General features: G+C 55.4%; 1 protein-coding gene and 1 long non-coding RNA gene across 4 annotated transcripts; one reads left to right on the top strand and one right to left on the bottom strand.

Annotated features, from left to right (window-relative positions):
* The first annotated feature begins 151 nt into the window (after window positions 1-151).
* On the top strand, window positions 152-17,552 carry BCAN (brevican). 3 transcript variants are annotated; one of them, XM_007976734.3, is made up of 14 exons: window positions 152-311; window positions 4,114-4,212; window positions 4,851-5,225; window positions 5,540-5,714; window positions 6,015-6,142; window positions 6,594-6,887; window positions 9,472-9,705; window positions 10,266-10,907; window positions 14,306-14,413; window positions 14,962-15,120; window positions 15,701-15,783; window positions 16,153-16,297; window positions 16,570-16,760; window positions 17,051-17,552. In XM_007976734.3, exons 2-14 carry the CDS (start codon window positions 4,122-4,124, stop codon window positions 17,156-17,158), a joined length of 2,733 nt encoding a protein of 910 aa, XP_007974925.1. In that variant the 5' UTR covers window positions 152-311; window positions 4,114-4,121; the 3' UTR covers window positions 17,159-17,552. The 3 variants fall into 3 exon arrangements, with proteins under 3 accessions (XP_007974925.1, XP_072864371.1, XP_072864372.1); XM_073008270.1 differs by having other exon boundaries at window positions 164-307; window positions 17,051-17,158; XM_073008271.1 differs by lacking the exon at window positions 152-311 and adding an exon at window positions 3,522-3,578 and having other exon boundaries at window positions 17,051-17,158.
* On the bottom strand, window positions 3,812-19,472 carry LOC119624275 (uncharacterized). The gene is made up of 3 exons (XR_005240293.2): window positions 19,306-19,472; window positions 4,943-5,204; window positions 3,812-4,193 (listed from the first exon to the last, which is right to left on the bottom strand). It is a non-coding gene; the product is annotated as an uncharacterized lncRNA (long non-coding RNA).
* Window positions 19,473-21,762: the final 2,290 nt, after the last annotated feature.

Below are 21,762 nucleotides of genomic sequence, written 5' to 3'. Positions count from 1 at the left end.
CGCCGGGAGCCAACGCAAAGAAGGCAGCGGGTCCCGTGACCGTCCCGAGCCCCCCGCGCTCCCGACCAGGGGGCGGGGGTGGCCCCGGGGAGGGCGGGGCAGGGGCGGGGGGAAGAAAGGGGGTTTTGTGCGGTGCTGGGAGGGCCGGCGCCCTCTTCCGAATGTCCTGCGTCCCCAGCCTCTTCTTGAGCTCGCGCAGTCCCCGCCGCAGTCTCAGCTGCAGCTGCAGGACCCAGACGTAGACCCGGAGGAGACCCCCGGAGGAGGCTACAAACTTCTCAGTGCCGCGCCCCAACCCCAGCCCTGGGTAGGTGAGTGCCTCCGCAGCCCCGCCGCCCGCCCTGGGGTCAGGGACAGAGAGAAGGGAGTGCCCGCCTGGTCTGCGCCCCCCCGCCTGTCAGCCCTTGCCTCGAGGCTCTGGGGCACCCAACTCGTCGACTCCTGACACCGCAGCGGGGTAGGCTGCCGGACAGCCCCGAGCTCCCGCAGCTGCTGCTGCCATCTCTGATCTACACGCTTCCAGCTCTGCCAGTGGCAGCCCCCCTGCTGCTCGCAGTCTGATCAGCAACCCCTCGGGTCCTCGCGTCTTCCCTGCTGCGCGCTCCTGTCCCAGCGCGACCCCCTAGATTTCCGACCTTGTCCCAGGCAGGGCAGTAGCGGTCGGGATCAGTCCCTGCCTCCGTTCCCCACGCTGCAGGCAGCTCCAGGAGCAGCGGCCAGCAACCCTTCTGGGGACACCTTACTGTAGTCCGGCAAGACAACCGATCAGAGCCGCTCTAGGAGGTGGTCGGGGTGCCCATTTCGGCTGGAATCCCAACTCGGCTCCTTGCTCTGTGACCTTGGGGTAGTTAGTTGACTTCCCTGAACCTCGGGTTCCTCATTGATGTAATGAGCAAAATACAAATAATCTTTTTCTCACAGTTGAGACTATCCACAGGAAGCATTTAGGAGAACTGGCTCAGGTAGACATTAGTAATATTCCAGCTATTAGTTGGAATTCCATTACCACTATTGCATTCCTTCCTAGCACTGCCAGGAAGTCCAATTCCCAAGGGCCTGGGAATTCCCTCTCCCAGGTATTTCCATATCCTGTCAGGTATTCCCCCACCTATTAGAATAGCTCTGCCTACATGGTTCTAATAGGACCAAGAGATTGGCATCAATTCTGAGGGGCACCATTATTATCTGCATTACTTAGATTGCAGATGATAACAGTAAGATCAGGGAACAGTGTTACCCATAGACCCACCCACAGTATTACCAGTGCCTATGTTGTTATGGCTAACTTTGCTATTTATGACAGCATCATCCACATTTCAGATTCTATACGAGAGGGATCTGCAACAGCTCGGCTGGTGACATTGCTAATAGTATTATTAGTTGTGCTTCCAATAAAAAGGACTATTTATATGATAATTGCAATTACTCCTACAGGCCCTAAGGCCCCGCTGGTATCTTGTAGGCTCATGTTGCTCCTCATGAAGCTGCTAAGGGGGTAGCAGAGAGCTTCACTCCTGCTATAGCCAAAGCTCTGGCTTCTTGTGCCTCCCTGCTGACCCTGCTGAGTGCTGGAGCTCAGTTCCTATGGGACAGGCCTTGGCTGCCAGCTGATGGGTGTTCAGCATGGAGGTGGTGGATGTTGTTAGATGTGTGTACACATGTGCATGCCTACACACACACACACACACACACACACAGAGAGAGAGAGAGAGAGAGAGAGAGAGAGAGAGAGAGAGAGAGAGAACCTGATCTTAACTCTCTGGGTTGGGTCTACGAAGACTGTGAGTGAGATGGACATCCAGGATCAGACAGAAACGATGTGACAAGAGGAAAGTTTCCTAAACAGCTCAAGAAATTCAAAACAAGGGCAGAGATAAAGAGGCTGGAGCAGATACAGAGAGGGGGATGTTGTGGCATCAAGGGAAGGGACAGCATGACTGCTGAGCTCTCAGGGTTAGAGACGGAGAGGTGTGGTCTGCTCTGGAGGAAGAGAAGATGAAATGGAGGTGAGTGGTGTGTGGGATAGAGAAGGCCACAGAACCCTAGACCCCTGGGTTCTGAGGCTGGTACCAGATGTGGGGAAGTCTGAGTTTCCTCAGGGCTCCTGGCTGCACCTGGGAGGCTGAGGCCCGAGACTGGAGAGACAGAGCTCTCTGAGAACTGCACGGGGCTGCCCTCTTGGCCTCACTGGTCAGTGACTGCCATTTTTGGGGTCAAGGGTAGGTTGCCCTCCATGTTCCAGAGCAGTTAGGTCCTCATTGGCCTTAGACCCTCTTCTATCACTCTCCCACTGTCAGAACAGAGGTGAAAGAGTGGTACAGGGTGTTGGCCCCAAAGTGACTCCAACTATATGGGTTTCTGGGCCGCCTGTCAGAGAGATGGGAGCCAGGTCTGTGAGCAGCTCCAACTCCAGCTCCAGCCCAGAGAGAAGGGAGGGAGGGCGCCAGAAGGGGGCCGGGCCCAGGCCCTGGCACAGCTCAGATGCATGGCAAACAGTTTTCCCAGCACCCGGTGGGCACTCGCTGCTCATGCCCAATGGTCCCCACTCCAGCCCCAGAACAGTCCTCCCAAGCACCCCCATGCCTGGAGCTGGTTTCAGCACCTCTAATCTGGCCCCATCAAGAACCTCCTCCCTCTCAAAGGTCAGAGAGAGGCCCTAAACATCTGGTTGTGCCACCCCTCTCCCAACTCTGACCCTAGGAAATGATACCAAGACACAGTGGGGGAGATGGAGGTTATGATGGCAGGGAGGTGGGAGGATCTGGGGAAAGTAGGAAATTGCCCATCGGCTCAGGCTTAGGAAAGTACAGGGGCAGGTATGAAGGCAGAGGCTGAGAGGGCAGGGAAGATGGGGGATAAACAGTGGGCCTGGAATGGGAGTGCACAGCCAGTGGAATAAACCTGATTTCTAGGAGTCCTGCCTATAGTTTAACCTTCAATTTTCTTGCTGCATCATTGGCCTATTCCATGGCAGACCTGGATCTCCATGCTCTTCTAAGTTTAGCCCAACCCTTAAAGATGATGTAGCTCTGAGCCTTCTCTCCTGGGAGCACATTGCCCTCCTGCCTGGCTTTTCTTTGCTAGGGATCCAGGGTCAGCCCTATCCTCTGAGCCTGAGTCTCCATTTCTCAATGTCATGCCACATCCTTTTTATGACAGTGTAAGCGCTTCGAGGAATATTCTGGGTTCTACAGCTTCTGATAGCCAGGGGTAGGAAGGGGTAGCCCCTCCCATTTATTCTCACCCCCCTTAGTCCACCCTCCAGCCCAAGGCTTTCACAAAAGGTAGGGTGGGGGAAGGGAGGGGCTGGACAGAGGCCAGACTGGCAGAGACAGGGGCTTTGTCCCAACTGATTTCTGAGCCAAGAGTTCCGGTGGGAAAGCCCGTGCCAGGCAGAAAGGAGAGGCTGGGAAGAAGAAGGGAGGAGGCAGCCAAGGAAGGGGGATGGAGAATGTTGGGGAGTAAAGAGAAGAGTTTCCTTACAAATAACAGTGGGGAGGAGGTAGAGGAGATGGTGAGCTCAAGAGAAGTTGTGCTTATTTGTGTTCAGTCTAGAAGGCCCTCCTGGAAAAGGCCAGGTGAGTATGGTGTCCATGGAGGCAGGGACAGTCTAGAAGGCAGGAAAGGCTAGAGAGGCACTATGGGAGAAGGCTCTGGTTTCAAGGAAGGAGTCTGGCACTGGGAAGAGCAGACAGAATTCTGAGTATAATAGCACCCAGCATTCATGCTATATTCTGAGCTCCTACTGTGTGCCTGGTGCTATACATTTGTACAGGAGTTTTAAGATACAAAACACTCTCAAAGCACATGGTTCCATTACAACTCATGAGGTAGTAATGATGATGCTCTTTTATAAATAAGAAAATAAAGGCCCAGAGAAGGTAAGGAGCTGGCTTAGGTCACACAGAGAGTTGAGTAGGACTCAGGTCTTGGTTCTGAGAAGGAATCCCTTGGTGGGAAGATGGGGATCAGAAACAGAGAGTCCCTGGTGATGTGAAGGTAGGGGACTTCTGGAGCCAGGATATGTGTGAACCCACACGGGTGTAGTAGGGAGCCGGAGGAAGTCCATCTTGAAGTCTAACCCCATCTTTCTTTCTCATGTCCTTCTGTCAGCCTGCAGCATGGCCCAGCTACTCCTGCCCCTGCTGGCAGCCCTGGTCCTGGTTCAGGCTCCTGCAGCTTTAGCAGATGTTCTGGAAGGAGACAGCTCAGGTAAGCAACCCCACTTGGGGTCACCATCTCTGTCTTGTTCAGTCCTAACCAACTGCTTCCAGGCTTAGGGGCCCCAGAAAGAGAGAGAATTGGGAGGGTTGTGGGGAAGAGTCCAGGCTGGAACACTTGGAAATAAAGGCTGAGCTGTGAGCATCTGGTGGATTGGAGAAATCATGGGGCAGGACTAGCGAGGAGCACTGGGTGCAAGGCTTTGGGTCCCTAAGGTGGAGGATGGGGGATCCTGGAGCTAGCAGGTGGGAAAGGGGTGGGACTGGGAGAAACCCTGAAGGAGGCCTTAAAGGGAGCAGACCGGGAAACTGGGCTGGAGGACTCAGGGGGCGAGGTTGGAGGACCCTGGGGTGTGGTCTAGGAATTTTGGAGAGGAAGTGGAACACTCTGAGAGCAGGGCAAGGAATCCGGGGGCAGAATTGACTGGGAGACTTTGGGGGATGGGTTTGGAGACCGGGATGATCCTGGAGGACCCAGAGGTAGGGCTGCAGGACCCTGGCCCCTGGTTCTAGAGGGGCCGGGGAATCCTGGGGCTGGAAGGAGGGATCCTGGATCGGGGCTTGCAGCCCACCGGGTGGGACTCTGAGGGTCTACAGCGTTAAGTTCCAGAGGGCTCCACCCGTTCACAGAGGACCGCGCCTTTCGCGTGCGCATCTCCGGTCACGCGCCACTGCAGGGTGTGCTCGGTGGCGCCCTCACCATCCCGTGCCACGTCCACTACCTGCGGCCGCCGCCGAGCCGCCGGGCCGTGCTGGGATCTCCGCGGGTCAAGTGGACTTTCCTGTCCGGGGGCCGGGAGGCAGAGGTGCTGGTGGCGCGGGGAGTTCGCGTCAAGGTGAATGAGGCCTACCGGTTCCGCGTGGCACTGCCTGCGTACCCAGCGTCGCTCACTGATGTCTCCCTGGCGCTGAGCGAGCTGCGCCCCAACGACTCAGGCATCTATCGCTGCGAGGTCCAGCACGGCATCGATGACAGCAGCGACGCTGTGGAGGTCAAGGTGAAAGGTGAGAGGGCAGGAGGTTCCCAGAGGGAGGGAGGGAGGGAAGGGAGGAGTCTTGCCCTCGGGGAGCCCACAGTGTGAGAGGGAAGCAAAGGTAGCTGGAAGGCGCACCTGGGTTGGAAAAAGAGTGAGGAGACACAGGCCTCCTTTCTCTCTTCAGGTAGAGGAAATTCTCCCCACCATCTAACTTAAGTCCCTCATGCTGTAGAGTGAGCACAATTGAACTTTACCCCTGTGTACAGAGGAGTGACAAGGAGGGTGAGGGGAGGCCAGTGTGCTGGGTGCTCACCTGGCTCCGGGGTCCTCTCTGCCCCACAGGGGTCGTCTTTCTCTACCGAGAGGGCTCTGCCCGCTACGCTTTCTCCTTTGTTGGGGCCCAGGAAGCCTGTGCCCGCATTGGAGCCCACATCGCCACCCCGGAACAGCTCTATGCCGCCTACCTTGGGGGCTATGAGCAATGTGATGCTGGCTGGCTGTCGGATCAGACCGTGAGGTGGGCAGGGACTGTGGACTGGGGCTTCTATTTGCCCCTGAGGTGGCCATGGCCCCTCTTCTGCCGGGTGCTGCCTGGTGCGTCAGGCTGGGCACGCAGGGCTCTTTGCCTCTGGGGGATGAGGCTGGTCTGAGGAGGGGAGGTGAGGACCCTGAGCATGTGCATCCCTGTAGAGCTAGGAGGACAGCGAGCTGTCAGCAAGTGGCTGCACTGTGGTGGCAGTGGGGTTCAGTAGAGTCAATATGGGCTGGCTCCCTGGTGAAAGCATCTGTACTAAGTGATTCTGTCCTTCCTCCCCAGGTATCCCATCCAGACCCCACGAGAGGCCTGTTACGGAGACATGGATGGCTTCCCCGGGGTCCGGAACTATGGTGTGGTGGACCCGGATGACCTCTATGATGTCTACTGTTATGCTGAAGACCTAAATGGTGATTAGGAGTGAGAGGTTCCCAGGGGACAATCTCCTACCCCCCATGCTGCCCATAGGTCCTCCCAGGGCCTCGGCAGGACTTTACTATCCCTCCTGAGTTTAAGGGTGCAAGCAGGAGTAAGGAGAAAATTGGTGTCCTTCTCTCCAAACACTGTCACAGAGGCAAGCTCATGACCAAAGTCTCAGCCAGGTGGCAGGATACCGAGTTTAACTCATCTACCACCTGCTGGGTGGACTCTGTGCATGGCTTTGCAGAATGAGAAGTTTGGGCCCCATCTCTTTGAGCTCTAATGTCCATCTTGAGGTTCTATTCCGATTTTGATCCTAGAGTAGTTGACTCCCTGCCACAGATGAGGGAACTGGAGAAGCTTGCCCAGGGTTCCCATGGGAGACCAGAGTGGAAGGAGCTACCAGCTGTCTGGTAACCCAGTCTTCTCTTCTCCACCTAGGAGAACTGTTCCTGGGTGACCCTCCAGAAAAGCTGACATTGGAGGAAGCACGGGCGTACTGCCAGGAGCGGGGTGCAGAGATTGCCACCACGGGCCAGCTGTATGCCGCCTGGGACGGTGGCCTGGACCGCTGCAGCCCAGGGTGGCTGGCTGATGGCAGTGTGCGCTACCCCATTGTCACACCCAGCCAGCGCTGTGGTGGGGGCTTGCCTGGTGTCAAGACTCTCTTCCTCTTCCCCAACCAGACTGGCTTCCCCAATAAGCACAGCCGCTTCAACGTCTACTGCTTCCGAGGTGAGCCCACCTCCCTGCAGAAGCTGATACCAATCTCAGAAAGGCAAAGTTGAGCCCTAAAAATCCTACCCTAGTCTGATCAGTTTAGCTCAGGGCTTTGCCATTTGCCTGAAGGGGTCGTGGGTGAAATCCAGCTTGTCATCTAGGGTTCTAAATCTGGGCATGCCCTCTGGTGTGGTGTCTGTCAGCTGTTTGGCCCAAGGAGTGCTCACCTTTTGGCCTCTCCTTATCTGCCTTCCCACCAGTAGTCCATGCATAGTTTGCTCCAGCTGGGCTGCTGAATAAGCTCCCATTTCCTGCCAGCTTATTGGCAGAGCAGAGTTGACCAACATTCTGTGAATTCAATGAGTAATCTGCTCAAGTTCTTCCGGTCAACAACCAAATGCCCTCAGGAGCCCTCTGGAGGATTTCCAGAAACTACAGCTTAAGAAAGTGTCAGATCTTTAACTACCAAATACTGGTGGATGGACTCAATTCCCCCTAAAGGGAGCAGGACCTTAAGCACAGTTGGGAATAGAGATAGCTTTCTGCCCACGTCTTATGGTTTGTTTTCGGGTTTTTTTGAGACAGGGTCTCACTCTGTTCCCCAGGCTGGAGTGTAGTGGTGCGATCATGGTTCACTGTAGCCTCAACCTCCCTGGGCTCAAGGGATCCTTCCGTGTCAACCTCCGGAGTAGGGGGGACCACAGATTTATGCCACCATGTCTAGCAAATTTTTGTAGAGATGGAGTTTCGCCACATGCCCGGGCTGGTCTTGAACTCCTGGGCTCAAGCAATCTGCCTACCTTGGACTCCTGAAGTGCTGGGATTTATAGGTGTGAGCCACTGCACCCAAACCTGCCCATATCTTATGTTGGGAGCTGAGAGGGAGGCAGTTTCTGGGACCCTCAGAGGCAAAAGGCCGAGGCCAAGGGTAACTGACAATAAGACAGGCATTGCCATGGGGTGTCTGGGTCCTTCCCCAGTTGTAAGCCTGAAATGCTGTTACAAGAGCTGGAAGCAGAAACGGAAGGAGCAGACACAGCCTTCACCCTAAGGGAGCACTTGGTCTGAAGGATGAAGACACAGCTTTTGCCATGGGAACCCCCAGTCAAAGGGAAGACAAGATGCTTCACTCCCGGGATGAGGAGAGACTGAGAGAAAAGCATTACTTCCATTGGGACAGATCTGTGGACATATCTGGCTGGGGGCTGGAGAGGGGTGGGCAAGTAAAAGTCCATAGGAAGACAGGTCCATCTGAAAAGACCTCCTGGAACAGGGGTAGTAGTAGTAGTAGTAGTAATAGTAATAGCTAAAACTTCTATGTACTGGCTATGATTGTGTGCCAAGCCAAGCCCTATTTTGGAAAGAAATGGCCTGGATCATGAGGAGGGTCAGGGGAGCGGGAATATGACTACAGTTGGGACTACAATTGGTGGACGGCAGAGGCAGCAAGGACACAAGGTCTGGTGAGGAGTAAGGCTCACTGGAGCAGGTGATAAGGGCAGGGACACGCTGTCCTGTCTTGCCTGGCTGAGCACAGATGGCCTTCAGGGCTTTTCTTAGCCCAATTCCACCTTCACTTCATTGGTGTTCTGCTCTTGGCTCCCTTCCCCAGAGGACAAGTAAACCATTCTAAACTTCTGGTTATTTGAAGGGAGTAGGTCCTAGAAGGAGGTGGCCCTTTCCCTAGCCTACTTGCCCCACCACTGAGATCTTCAGGTGGTGCCTGAAGTTATTCCTGCATTCTGCCCTCCAGCTATCCTGACGAAATGACAAGCCTCTCCCCTCTTATTTCAAGAATTTTGGAGGCTAGGTGCAGTGGCTCACGCCTGTAATCCCAGGACTTTGGGAGGCCAAGGTGGGTGGACCACTTGAGGCCAGGAGTTCAAGATCAGCCTGGCAAACATGGTGAAACCCTGTCTCTACTAAAAATACAAAAATTAGCCAGTAGTGGTGGCGCATGCCTGTAGTTCCAGCTACTTGGGAGGCTGAGACAGGAGAGTCACTTGAATCCAGGAGGCAGAGGTTGCAGTGAGCCGGGATTGTGCCACTGCACTCCAGCCTGGGTGACAGAACAAGACTCTGTCTAAAAAATAAAAGAATTTGGGGATGGCTGGGACCCCTCACACCTTGCCCCAAGCCCAAGATCCCAAAGTACTAAAGCTGTTTCATCCATCTTGCTGGCTCCAGCCCCTCCCCCTAGGGAATATCTCTCACTTGAGCCTTTCCTGACCACTCCAAAGTAGTACTTTCCATCATTCTATCTTCTGACTCTGCTCAAGTGTTCTTTATCTTGTAACATTATAATATACGTTTGTTTGTCGTCTGTTCTAGAATATAATTTCCCTTGAGGGTAGGAGGTTTGTTGTTTTGTTCTACACTGTATCCTCAGTGCCCAGGAGAATGCTTGGCATGACACACAGTAGGCACTTGATGAATGCTTGAGAAATGAGTGATGAAGTTCTGGGATGCTCCCTGCGCCCCAGTAGGTGCTCCACTGGGAAGATGTGAGAGAATTGAGAGAATTCCATGGTGCAGGTTGTGACCTGGGGGGGCAGAGCTACCTATTCAGCCTCGCATCAATACTTTCCTCCTGCCACAGACTCAGCCCAGCCTTCTGCCATTCCTGAGGCCTCCAACCCAGCTTCCGATCCAGCCTCTGATGGACTAGAGACCATCGTCACAGTGACAGAGACCCTGGAGGAACTGCAGCTGCCTCAGGAAGCCATGGAGAGTGAATCCCGTGGGGCCATCTACTCCATCCCCATCATGGAAGACGGAGGAGGTGGAAGCTCCACTCCAGAAGACCCAGCAGAGGCCCCTAGGACAGTCCTAGGTAACTCAAATCCCTTATCCTAAGGACGTCTTGATTGAAAGAAGTTGGGGGCAGAAGAGGCAAGCCTAGGTTGATGCTCGCGTCATGGATGGCATGACTCTGCCCTGTCCTTGCTCAGCAACTCAGGGGTGCAGGGCACCTTTCCTGTCCCTCTCCCAACCTTTGTTTTTCCAGTAAATTCCACCCCCAACTCTATGGAGCTAGAGATGCTTGCACTAAGGAGCCACACCCTGGAAAGGCGGGGCCTCCCTTCTTTGGTCCCTCTTCCACCTCACACACCCAAAACAGACTAGAGTTTTGACAGAGTAGGAGGGAGATGCAATGATCATGTTCTCCGGGGCTAATGATGGCTCACACAGCCTTCTCAAGTGTTGCCTCAACAATGTAGCTGGGGTCAAGTTCTTCCAGTGTGGAGCAAGGATCACCCGTCCTCAGGGCGGGCTCTTCCCTATTCCCCAGGGCTCACCCTCCCCAGCCCCACTTTTTTCCCCTTCCCTTTTTTTCTTTCGGTCCTCGGGCGGGCGCTGTCCCTGGTGCTGAACCGTTTGTGCTTTGCTTAGAATTTGAAACTCAATCCATGGTACCGCCCACGGTGTTCTCAGAAGAGGAAGGCAAGGCATTGGAGGAAGAAGAGAAATATGAAGATGAAGAAGAGAAAGAGGAAGAAGAAGGGGAGGAAGAGGTGGAGGATGAGGCTCTGTGGGCATGGCCCAGCGAGTTCAACAGCCCAGGCCCTGAGGTCTCTCTCCCCACTGAGCCAGCAGCCCAGGAGTCACTCTCCCAGGCGCCAGCAAGGGCAGTCCTGCAGCCTGGTGTATCACCACTTCCTGAGGGAGAATCAGAAACTCCCAGGCCTCCAAGGGTCCATGGACCACCTACTGAGACTCTGTCCTCTCCCAGGGAGAGGAACCTAGCATCCCCATCACCTTCCACTCTGGCTGGGGCAAGAGAGGCAGGGGAGGAAACCGGTGGTCCTGAGTTATCTGGGGTCCCTCGAGGAGAGAGCGAGGAGACAGGAAGCTCTGAGGGTGCCCCTTCCCTGCTTCCAGCCACACGGGCCCCTGAGGGTACCAGGGAGCTGGAGGCCCCCTCTGAAGATAATTCTGGAAGAACTGCCCCGGCAGGGACCTCAGTGCAGGCCCAGCCAGTGCTGCCCACTGACAGCGCCAGCCGAGGTGGAGTGGCCGTGGTCCCCGCATCAGGTAATTCTGCCCAAGGCTCAACTGCCCTCTCTACCCTACTCCTTTTCCTCCCGCTGCAACTCTGGGTCACCTGACCTGTAGTCCTTTAACCCACCATCATCCCAAACTCTCCTGTCCTTTGCCTTCATTTTCTTACCCACCTTTACCTATGGGTCTCCAATCTCGGATACCCACCTTGTGACTTCCATCCCAGCTCTCCGAGTCTTCACCCTGTGACCCCAGCCCTGCCACTGACCATCTGTGACCCTTCCTTGCCATTGGGCCCTCCACCTGTGGCTCACATCTCACCAGTCCCACAGAGCATCCTCAGGCCTCTCCAGGGGTCCTCATCACCTATTGCAGTCTTCAGGGCTCAGCCTATTTTCCACTACTCCCTTCCTCCTCCTGTGTGCCGTCCCCTTTAGCTGCCTCCCATTGATCTCAGGGAAGCCTGGGAGTCCCTTCCCCATCCCCCAACCTCTGGAGTCCAGGAGAACCCGTACCCCCACAGAGCCTTAAGCAACTACTTCTGTGAAGTATTTTTTGACTGTTTCATGGAAAACAAGCCTTGGAAATAAATCTCTATTAAACTGCTTTGTAACCAAGCTCTGGTACCCTCTGTCTCCATCTCCTGCTGTCCACCCCTCTCATTCCATGGGTCTGTGTCATGAAGAGCACTTGGATGCTTCTTCTCTGGCTCCATGTCTCTCTCTCTGTGTATGTGTGTCTTGGCCTCTCTTCCTTTTTCATTTCAGCTTCTCCCCTTGTCTGTCCTGGCAGTCTAACAGCCCTCATTGTTCCCCCAGCCTCTCCTTCTCAGGCCTGTCTACACTTTCCTTCCTGGCTGCTGAAATTCCAAAATGTGACTGTACACATTACCCCTGGAGAAGTCATCTTCCATAGTCTGAGGCAGTGCTGGGAGTTGCAGTCCCTCACTCCTGATGAGGAGAAACCCCTGCAGCCCGGGGTGCATGGGTTGTGCATTTATATTCACTTCCAGTCCATCTTGGTGGTGCCAAGAGTCATAGTAACTGAGGGAACTGAGGGTCTCTCAGCATAGAGGCAGTTCCCCGGCATTCAGGTGCCTTCACCCCCATCCCCTAGCCCTGCATCTCAGCAGGGGGTGGTGTCTAATGCTCATCCCACTACCTACAGCTTTCCTCTTCTCCACTAACTCCTGCACTAATGACCATTCCCTACTCTCCAGAAGGAATGGCTTCACCCTCCCCAAACCCAAAGGGTCTCAAAGTACCTAATGCTGGAGAAGACACAGATTGAAGAACAAGTGATGGAGAGTGCGAAGGAAGGAGTCAGGTTCTGGGGTCTGAGAGAAGCCCTCCCTACTCAGGAAGGCTAAGATTCCCAGTGGGAGTCCCTGGGGAAGGCTGGGATTCCCTCAACCCTAGGACCCCTGTCTTAGATGGATCACATCCTGTGTCCCACCCAGGCTTACCCATGTCAACTGTTAGGTCCCTGCACAATTGGCCTTGGAGTTCAGCCCTGTGGGGAATAGGGAGGGGGTTTGGTGGGAAAAGGAGCACAACTGGAGGTATCTACAGTATCTTAGTTTCCCCACCTGGAGGGTAAGTGGGAGGTCTCCTTGACTGCTGTTTCAATGGAAAGGAAGGGAAAACTTTCTGGTTGTGCAGAGTACTTGTCCCCAAAAAGGGAGAGGGAAGATGACAAGAAGAAGCATTCTTCACTTGACTCTGCCTGTGCTGGGTTCAGGTTCTGTAGCCCACAGCCAGGGGGAGGGACCCATGGCCTGGGTAGGGGACCAAAGACCAAGTTTGAGAGCCTCTGTCCCCCAGGGTTGGAGGGTTGAATGTGAAGGAGCAGAAAGGACAATAGGAGGGACAAGAAAGCGTGAGGAATGGGAGGAAGTTCAGGATTCTACCCTCTGTGGGGCCTGGTGCTTAATGGGTTAAATGAAATACCTCTTCCTCTGGGGTTGGGAGGTGGGCAGCACTACCAGCCGGGAAGAAACTATTGGCAGGAGGGAAGATGACAGGAGGAGTGGTGCTGGAAAAGCTGATTCATTTCACCCAAAACAGATAGGTCATCCCAGCAAAATTCTTTGAATTGACTCCAGCTTCTCCTCTCTCCACCCCTACTAATTCTCACCAGGCAGTGGGATCTGTGGCCAGGCCAGCGTGAAGCATTGTGGGCCTTGGCCATGGCTTCTAGAGGTGGATGGTAAAGTCTGAAGGGTTCTGCCCTGGAGTGGTTTTGCCTCCCATGGCTGAGGGCCTTGACCTTACCATCGCTGAGGGCCATGACCTACACAGTTGTTCTGTGGAGCCATCTTCCCCTGGGTCATCTGAACCAGAAAGGATTGGAAACTGACAGCTCCTATAGCACCCAAGCACATCTTAAGCACAGCCGCATCCTACCCCAGGATCCATAGAAAAAAAGTCCAGTAAAGCAGATGGCTTAGCCAGATGGAGCTAGAGCCAGGCAACAGATTGCAGACCTCCAGGGTAGTGTGTTAGTCTAAGAGGACTGCCTGGAGGAGAGGGAGCCAGAAGGAAGGAGTGAGATGGATTCTAGGGTGGAGAACCTGCAGAAGGCCCAAAGTGGAGTTGGGAGAGGGAGACTGGTAAGTGGAAGAGTCTGTGGATATAAGAAGGGGAGGTGAGAGGTTGGGTGATGTTGAGAGAAAGCTGCATGTATGAGGCCAGTCAGCACTGCAGGACAATGGGAGCTGCTGCAACTTAGTTCCTAAGCTGGGGGAGAAAGGGCAGGGCCTAGAGTGAGGAAAGTGGGCTGGATCTCCACTAACAACTTCTGGGGCTGGCTGACTGCCCAGTGGACAGCAGGAAGAATGGTTAGTATTCACCTGGACCACACCAATATCAGGTCTCAGGAGCAGTCAAGGGAGACCACCCTCCACTGTTGCTATGGTAATCCTTCTGTTCCCTCCTTCACTTCCATTCATTCCACCTGGACTATACAGAACTGTGCTGGGACCTGGCACAAAGACAAGGGGGTGTGGGGCTAAACTCCAAGCCTAGAGAAGGAAAATGACCTGCCCAATATCACACAGAAGCCAGATAAGAGTTTAGAGCTATAACTTTCTGTGCCCAGTATCTTTCTCCATCATGGGGCTGGGTTCTGAGGGCCCTCCTGGCCACTTCTCCCCAGTCCCTTTTGGGCTGGGCTCACACTGGTGGCCATAACAGTGGCTTGCACAAGGCCGAGCCAGTGCTGAAGTGGGGAGCAGGAAGAGGAAAGAAACCCAGAACTCAGGGCTGGGTTGTGACCAGAGACAGTCTCTAGGGAGCACTTTTAGGGTGCTGTTATAGCTTCCAGGACAGAGAGACCAGGGCTGGGGGACCCTCTGCACCCTCTCCTGGAGGGCTCAGGCTGCAGAGTCAGGCTGCCTCGCTCCCCCGGCCTCACTTCTTTCCCCCTCTCAGGTGACTGTGTCCCCAGCCCCTGCCACAATGGTGGGACATGCTTGGAAGAGGAGGAAGGGATCCGCTGCCTATGTCTGCCTGGCTATGGGGGGGACCTGTGCGATGTTGGTGAGTGTTGAGGGACGGGGCACAGGTTTGAAGCCTGGACTCTGCCACAACGTGCTGCTTCTGGAAGGGGGAGGGAGGACATTGGTTTTGACCTTGTCATTAATGAGTCCCTGTTTTAGGCAAGTTGCATAACTTCTTTGAGTCCTACCCTCAATTTTCTTATCTAAGTGAAACCAAAATGCCTCTCATAGGGGGTCTATTTGAGACTAGTGCAAAACATACTCCTGGCATTTAATCCGTGGTCAATACATGACAGGCTCCATTCTCCTGGAGAGGAGAGCACTGCTCGTTACGATGGAGACTCAGGCCAGAACTCCATCCCTCACCCTGGTCCCTGTCTCTCATAAAAGACACCAGTGCCCCTGCCCAAGAGCCCCTCTAGGCTCATGCTAGCCCCCTCATTCTCTGCTAGCTCTTTGACACCAACCGCCTTCCCCCCTTAGTCCCGCCCCTCTCAGCCTGCGGTAGTGGAAGGAGACCAGCCCCTTCCAGGGGACCTGGCCCTCTGGGTTTTGGTGCCCTAAGATTCCCGTCCTTCTGTGCCGCAGGCCTTAGCTTCTGCAACCCGGGCTGGGACGCCTTCCAGGGCGCCTGCTACAAACACTTTTCCACACGAAGGAGCTGGGAGGAGGCAGAGACCCAGTGCCGGATGTACGGCGCGCATCTGGCCAGCATCAGCACGCCAGAGGAACAGGACTTCATCAACAGTGGGCTGGGGACAGGGTGGGAGGGACCCCCGCCCGCCATGCGTTCTCCCTCTCACTCGCCTAACCGCCTTCCTCATTAACCCATGCACTCATTCCTTGGTTTTCTCAAGCGTGCATTCCCTCACTCACTCGTTCACTCGCCTTCTCGTTCACTCTCCCTCCTTCCCTAACCTACGCTTAGGCAGTGGCCTTCCGGAACGGAAAGTGGAGGTTCGCGCAGTAGAGTGCGCCTGTGTGGGCCGGGCCGCCGCGCAAGGGGCCGCCTCCAGTCCCTCCAACCTCTCGTCTCTCCGACCTCCGTCGGCCTCCCCCAACTCCAATCTTGTTAAAAATTTTTACTCTTTTTCCAAAACTCCCCTTTTCTAGCCTGGATTCATATCTTCCTTATTTTCCCACCCCTATTCCCCTGCTTTCCATCTGGCCCTTGAGCAGAGACTGGAGGGAGGTAGAAGAACCCGGGAAGGGCGGGTGCTGGATCGCGGGTAAGAGTTTCCCAGGCAGTCACTGCAGACCGCCCGGGAGCGGGGAACGGTCGCCATCTGCTGGCGATGGCGCTCACTGCACCTCTTCGTCTCCCTAGACCGGTACCGGGAGTACCAGTGGATCGGGCTCAACGATAGGACCATTGAAGGCGACTTCTTGTGGTCGGATGGCGTCCCCCTGGTGAGAGGCCCCAGTCGACCCCCCGCCGTGAGCTCACTTCCTCTAAGCACTTCTGTTCCCTACCACTCCCACCCCTCCTGACCCTGTCCCCTTCTTTTTCCGGCCTCCTTCCCTTTCTCGTGCCCTTTGCCTCTTCTCCCTGGGCTCTCCTCCCTTCCTTGTGTCCTCTCTCTTCCCTTCTGGCTCCCATTCTCCCTCCCCTAAAGTCCTTGCCCTCTCCTTTCCCCTTCCCCGGGAGGTCCCCTACTCCCTAGCCCTAGCCTTCCCTCTCTTGGGGCCCCGCACACCCGTCCTCCTCCCCAGATCCTCTAGGCCCTCTCCCGGTACTCCTGGTGTAGGAGCTCCTCACCACCTCCTCCGTCCCCCCAGCTCTATGAGAACTGGAACCCTGGGCAGCCTGACAGCTACTTCCTGTCTGGAGAGAACTGCGTGGTCATGGTGTGGCATGATCAGGGACAATGGAGTGATGTGCCCTGCAACTACCACCTGTCCTACACCTGCAAGATGGGGCTGGGTGAGGGCAGGCAAAGGAGGGTCCCAGCAAGGAAGTGGAGGGGTGGGTTAGGGGACCAGGGCAACTGATGTTGGTAGACAGAGAGTGCAAGGCTACATAGAGGAGTCACAACCTGTTCCAGACCATGGGAGAGCTAACAAGTTATATGGGTCCACTCTGAATCCCTAATTCTTTTTGTCATGTTGTGGCCCATTTTTCTCTTCCCCATGGAGATTCTGGGAACTGTTACCCACAGAGCCAGGCTCCCAGTTCCTAACTGTCTTCCTTTGCAGTGTCCTGTGGGCCACCACCGGAGCTGCCCCTGGCTCAACTGTTTGGCCGCCCACGGCTGCGCTATGAGGTGGACACGGTGCTTCGCTACCGGTGCCGGGAAGGACTGGCCCAGCGCAATCTGCCGCTGATCCGATGCCAAGAGAACGGCCGTTGGGAGACCCCCCAGATCTCCTGTGTGCCCAGAAGACCTGTGAGTGACAGGAGGAGGCAGGTAGGAGTGGGAGACAGTAGCCAACGGTAGCCCTGGGCTCCACTCTCAGTCCTGCCTGTCACTGGCCATGTGACCTTGGAGCAGTCACTGCCCCTCTCTGAGGCAAAGGGGGAAAGGTGGGCCGGAGGCTCTGGGGTTCCTTCAGTGCTGATGTCTGATAACATGCAGCCACATTCGGGGCTCTTGTGGGCTGAGCAAGAACATCAGAGGGCAGGCTCTGAGGAGAGGAGGAGGAGCCAGGGTGGAGGGTGAGTGTTTGTCTTCCCCAGGCCCGATCTCTGCACTCAGAGAAGGACCCAGAAGGACGTCAGGGGAGGCTGCTGGGACGCTGGAAGGCGCTATTGATCCCCTCTTCCAGCCCCACGCCAGGTCCTTAGGGGGCAAGGCCTTGAACACTGCTGGCCACAGCATTGCCCTGTCACCCAAATTCTCCCTCATACCCTGTGCTCCTGCCACCACAGGATGTGACAACTTGATGAGGGGTGGTGCTAGAGTCCAGGTGACAGTTCCTGAAGGGGCTTCTGGGAAATACCTGGGAGGCTCCAGCCCAGCCCAGGCCCTCTCCCCCTACCCTGGGCACCAGATTTTCCATCAGGGCCGGGGTAAATCCCTAAGTGCCTCAACTGCCCTCTGCCTGGCAGCCATCCTCTCCCCTCCATTTCTCTGGGGAGCACTGTGCCCACTCATTCTGGATTTTCCAAGGGAATGGGCTTGCAGGATGAACTGTCTGTAAAACCAACAGGAAATAAAACTGCGTATGAGCCCAAGCAAGTTGGATGCTTCTGTGTGTATGTCTGTGACAGACAGAGAGAGGTTAGGTTGGGCAGGGCCTCGTAGGATACATAGAGCTTTGAGGTTTACTTGCTTCCAAAGGTCAGAGATGTCCCAAAGATGTCAGCAAGTAGAACAGTGCCAGAATAGCTGCCAGGAAGTACTTATGGAATGAAGGAACGCACAGGTGCTGGGGGACAGCTGGAGTGATGCAGCATGTGTGCAAAGAGATGGAGTGCCTGAGTGCCTAAGAGTCAAGTGGACGTCAATGAGCTCTGTCCTGGGAGGGAGAAGGGCTGGGGTCCCAGAGAGGAAGGCAGAGGTTGGTGCCTTGGTATCCCAGTTCTGAGCTTCCGGAAGGGCCTTCCCTCATGGGAGTGTGAGAGTGAGGGTGATGGGAGAGCTCCGTTGGCACTGCAGCACGTCTGGGGGTTAGGCCGCAGGAAGGTTTACGTCCAGCAGAGAAAGCAGAGATGTAAGAAATAGGGAAACAAGCTGAGGGCCAAGGGGAGGTTCCCAGCCCTGCGGCGGACTGGGCTCCGGGGAACGACCTGGGGGCCGGCACAGGCAGCGGCCAGCAGAGGGCGCCGCGGACCCAGCGCGGCGCTCTGAGAGTGCCGTGTAAGCGTGCGCCGAAGGAGACGGGCAGAGGGGTGCGAGGAGCCCCAGGATCCCGCCAGGGGGCGCCGCGGGCTTGCGTCCTGAGGAGGCGGGAGGGGAAGGGGGGTAGTTGGCTATGTAGGGGGTTGGACTTCCGGCCAGGCTTAGCTGGCCCTGGGGGCTGTGAGTCAGCGGAGGTTGAGAGGATGAGGTCACTCTGAGAACTGCAAAGAGAGTGACCCAGCGCCCGCGTGTGTGTGTGTGTGTGTGTGTGTGTGTGTGTGCGCGCGCACCCTTCTCCCAGTGCACAGAATTGTTGGTGAAGTGCATATCAGGATGCAGTCTGTCCTCATGATGAGAGGACATTCCTGCAGATCCTCAGTTAGGCACACACAGTCACACATAGGCACACACGTGCACACTGTCGTATGTACACACTCCTGCATGTGCCCACTTAGTTACAGCACATCACCCACAAGAGCAATACTTATTCCTTCTCTGAAGCCAGTAAAATCCAGAGACAGGGAGACAGATCCAGAGGAACAAAGACTGATAGTAATACCGGGAGACCCAGAGATAGTGGGCAAGACAGGCAGACACAGGTTCAATACAGCTCTGTGTTGGTGGGAGCTGGGGCTCTCCCAGGCCATCCCTGCCTAGCTCCTGGCCCTTCCCCACCCTATTTCTAAACTTGAAACCAGCTGGTCTCTGATATACCAGTGTGACCTCCCACACCCACCTACCACCACGTTCCTTCCTCACCTCAGGCCTCACCTGCCCCACCTTCTGCCCCCCACACAACTCAGCCCTGCGTCGCTAGGGAGCAGAGACTTCTGTTTCTTAAGGAGCTACAGGGAAGAGGATGATTCTGGGGCCAGAGTAGATCCTCACTTTATCCTGTATTACCCTGTGATTGTATAGTCAATGCATTTTTAGGGCTCTCAGGGGATTTAGGTGGAACTGAGTGGATGAAGATCAAGGTGGGCCTTTGAAAGTAGGGCCTTAAGAGGAGAAGGCTGGGGAGGGGCAGTGTCTGTCCTTGGGCTCTTAAGGGAGGTCCCCTGAGGTGGAGTTTGATAGTGTATTGGATTCCCCAGAGAGCCCATGGTGGTGAGCTGGAAGGGGCTTTGGTTTCCCATCAAGGCATTCTCACCGACTCTCCCCAAGAGCGGCAGGAGGGCTCCATCATCTTCTCTGGTGTATTGATCAGGAGAGCTTCAGAGGTAGACAGGCTGAAGCTGGAATCCTGCCCTGTCCCTGATACCTGCCCGGGTGTTCTGGCGGGGCCCGGAAACGGAAGCCCTCTCCTGGCTTTGTTGGGCTTCCTGGGGAAGGCGGAGCTGGTCCACGGGTGACTCAGCGTCCTGCACAGAGTCCAACCCCTGGCCCAGTCCCTGTGTGTGTGTGCGTATATGTGTGTCCTATCCTGGCCTTGGGCAGGAGGAATTGGCCCCTCATAGAGTGTCAGCCCCATCTTTGGGGATGTGAGTAGGGGCCACATCTGTGTCTGCCTCTGCTTCCAGGGCACAGCACCAATCTAACGATGTGCTCACCCCTGCCAAGCCCCTGGACGTGTGGTTAAGCTCTCAACCTCATTCCCACATGTCTAAACAGGGGTCCCTTTGCAGAGTTTTCAGTTTCCTGGGAATGAAGGAGATCAGAATGTGTATGGAGAGAAGAGACCCAGCCTGGGTGAGATTTAGGGGCTTGAACATTGCCGAGGGGCCTGGCAGCCTGGTGAGATGGCCTTCCAGAGAGCCCCAACTTATTTGCTAGGGCCTCCAGCTTCCTTCCTTCTAGGCTGCTCTACCACACACCTACCTCCCCATTCCTCCCCCATACCCCCAACTCCCACAGCACTGTCCTGACCTCACTGGGGCCTTTGTCCTAGCTGTGAGGCCCTATCTGTGGGCCTGTCTCCTGCACAGGGAAAGAAAGAGTCCCATTGTTCCGGCTCCCTGCTGTGACACAGCAGCTCCTAAAGACTTCCAAAAATGCTCAGCCCGTCAGACTCCCGTGGGTGAGTGGACTTTCCCTGGGGGCTGCAGCCAGATCTCTGCCTGGAGTGAGGGCCCAGGTGCTGTCTCTCCCAGCTGTGCAAGTTCTTTCAGTCCACAGACTGGAGGTCCTTCCTGAGATCTGACTTCCGCTCTGCATTCTGCAAAGCAGCCTACTTCCTCCTGAGAAGGGAGAACTGAAAGAGGCAGGGGCAGAGCATGAGGAAGGAAAGGAAAGAAAGGGAAAAAGGAAGGAAAAAGAAAAGAAAACAGGAGAAAAGGAAGAATGTGAGGAAATTCCCCCCACTGAGAGACTCTAGACTAGTTAATTGTCTGAGTGGGTGGATCTTGTGGCTTCTGTGTTTATTCCCGGATGCTTCTTCCTTAGTATTTAGAGAGCTTGCTAATGGGGAGGCTGTCGACCACAGGACTGGAATATTTAAGGGGGCTAGCCCACAGTCCCCTGGCCCATGGGTTTTTGTTTCATTTTTTTGAGACAGGGTCTCACTTTGTTGCCCAGATTGTAGTGCAGAGGCACGATCTTGGCTCACTGCAAACTCTGCCTCCCAGGCTCAAGCGATTCTCGTGCCTCAGCCTCCTCAGCAGCTGGGACTACGAGGCGCATGCTACCAGGCAGGAAACTTTTTGTTTTTGTTTTTGTAGGAATGAGGTTTCTCCATGTTGTTCAAGGTGGTCTCGAACTACTGGGCTCAAGCGATCCTCCCGCCTCAGCCTCCCAAAGTGCTGGGATTACAGGCATAAGCCACCTCACCTGCCCTGGCCCATGCTATACAGACCCCAAGTGGCATCTAGGAATTCCTAGTGTCACTGGTAAGGGACATCGCTTTGAGCCTCAGTTTCTCCATCAAGGTGAACCGAAGTTCTCTCTGACATAATTTCCTGGCAAGTGAAAGGAAGAAATCCTGGAGAGACCAAAAGACTCAGAAATTGCGCCAGGCACGGTGGCTCACGCCTGTAATCCCAGCACTTTGGGAGGCCGAGGCGGGTGGATCACAAAGTCAGGAGATCGAGACCATCCTGGCTAACACGGTGAAACCCCGTCTCTACTAAAAATACAAAAAAATTAGCCGGGAGTGGTGGCGGGCGCCTGTAGTCCCAGCTACTGTGGAGGCTGAGGCAGGAGAATGGCGTAAACCCGGGAGGCGGAGCTTGCAGTGAGCGGAGATCGCACCACTGCACTCCAGCCTGGGCGACAGAGCGAGACTCCGTCTCAAAAAAAATAAAAAAGACTCAGAACTTGGGAAGGGACCAGGGAGGAGGGAGGAAAGTAGGCAGAAGACAGAAGAGAGGTGAAAATAGGGAGACAGGGAAGGAGAGTTGGGTCCCTGAGTGGCAAATGTCTCTCCTTTGCGAAGAGGGTGGAGTCCTGAAGACCCAGGAGGGGGCCAGAGTCAGCGGAGCATTCCCTCACTGTAAAGTCTCCCAGCCAGCCTTCCTGGGGCTCTGGGGCCCTGGCACTTGCAAGCAGCTGAGACGGCAGCTGTTGGGAGGGGGTTCCTCGACAGAGGCCTCCTGGCACCTGCCTTGGTTTATTTCTGGAGCCACAGCTGAGTCATGGGGGTGGGGAGAGTGAATGGGACTGGGGGGGAGGG

The sequence above is a fragment of the Chlorocebus sabaeus genome, chromosome 20, assembly GCF_047675955.1.
Source record: "Chlorocebus sabaeus isolate Y175 chromosome 20, mChlSab1.0.hap1, whole genome shotgun sequence".
Classification (NCBI taxonomy): Eukaryota; Metazoa; Chordata; class Mammalia; order Primates; family Cercopithecidae; genus Chlorocebus; species Chlorocebus sabaeus.
Note: the sequence above shows the minus strand (reverse complement) of the source record. Positions and strands in the feature narration are given on the sequence as shown.

Excerpts from the sequence above, each read along its gene's own strand:
- BCAN (XM_007976734.3), top strand. The coding sequence starts at position 4,122 with ATGGCCCAGCTACTCCTGCCCCTGCTGGCAGCCCTGGTCCTGGTTCAG. Across the intron at positions 4,213-4,850 it reads TCTGGAAGGAGACAGCTCAG|AGGACCGCGCCTTTCGCGTG; the intron begins GTAAGCAACCCC and ends ACCCGTTCACAG. Across the intron at positions 16,761-17,050 it reads CCTGTGTGCCCAGAAGACCT|GCCCGATCTCTGCACTCAGA; the intron begins GTGAGTGACAGG and ends TGTCTTCCCCAG.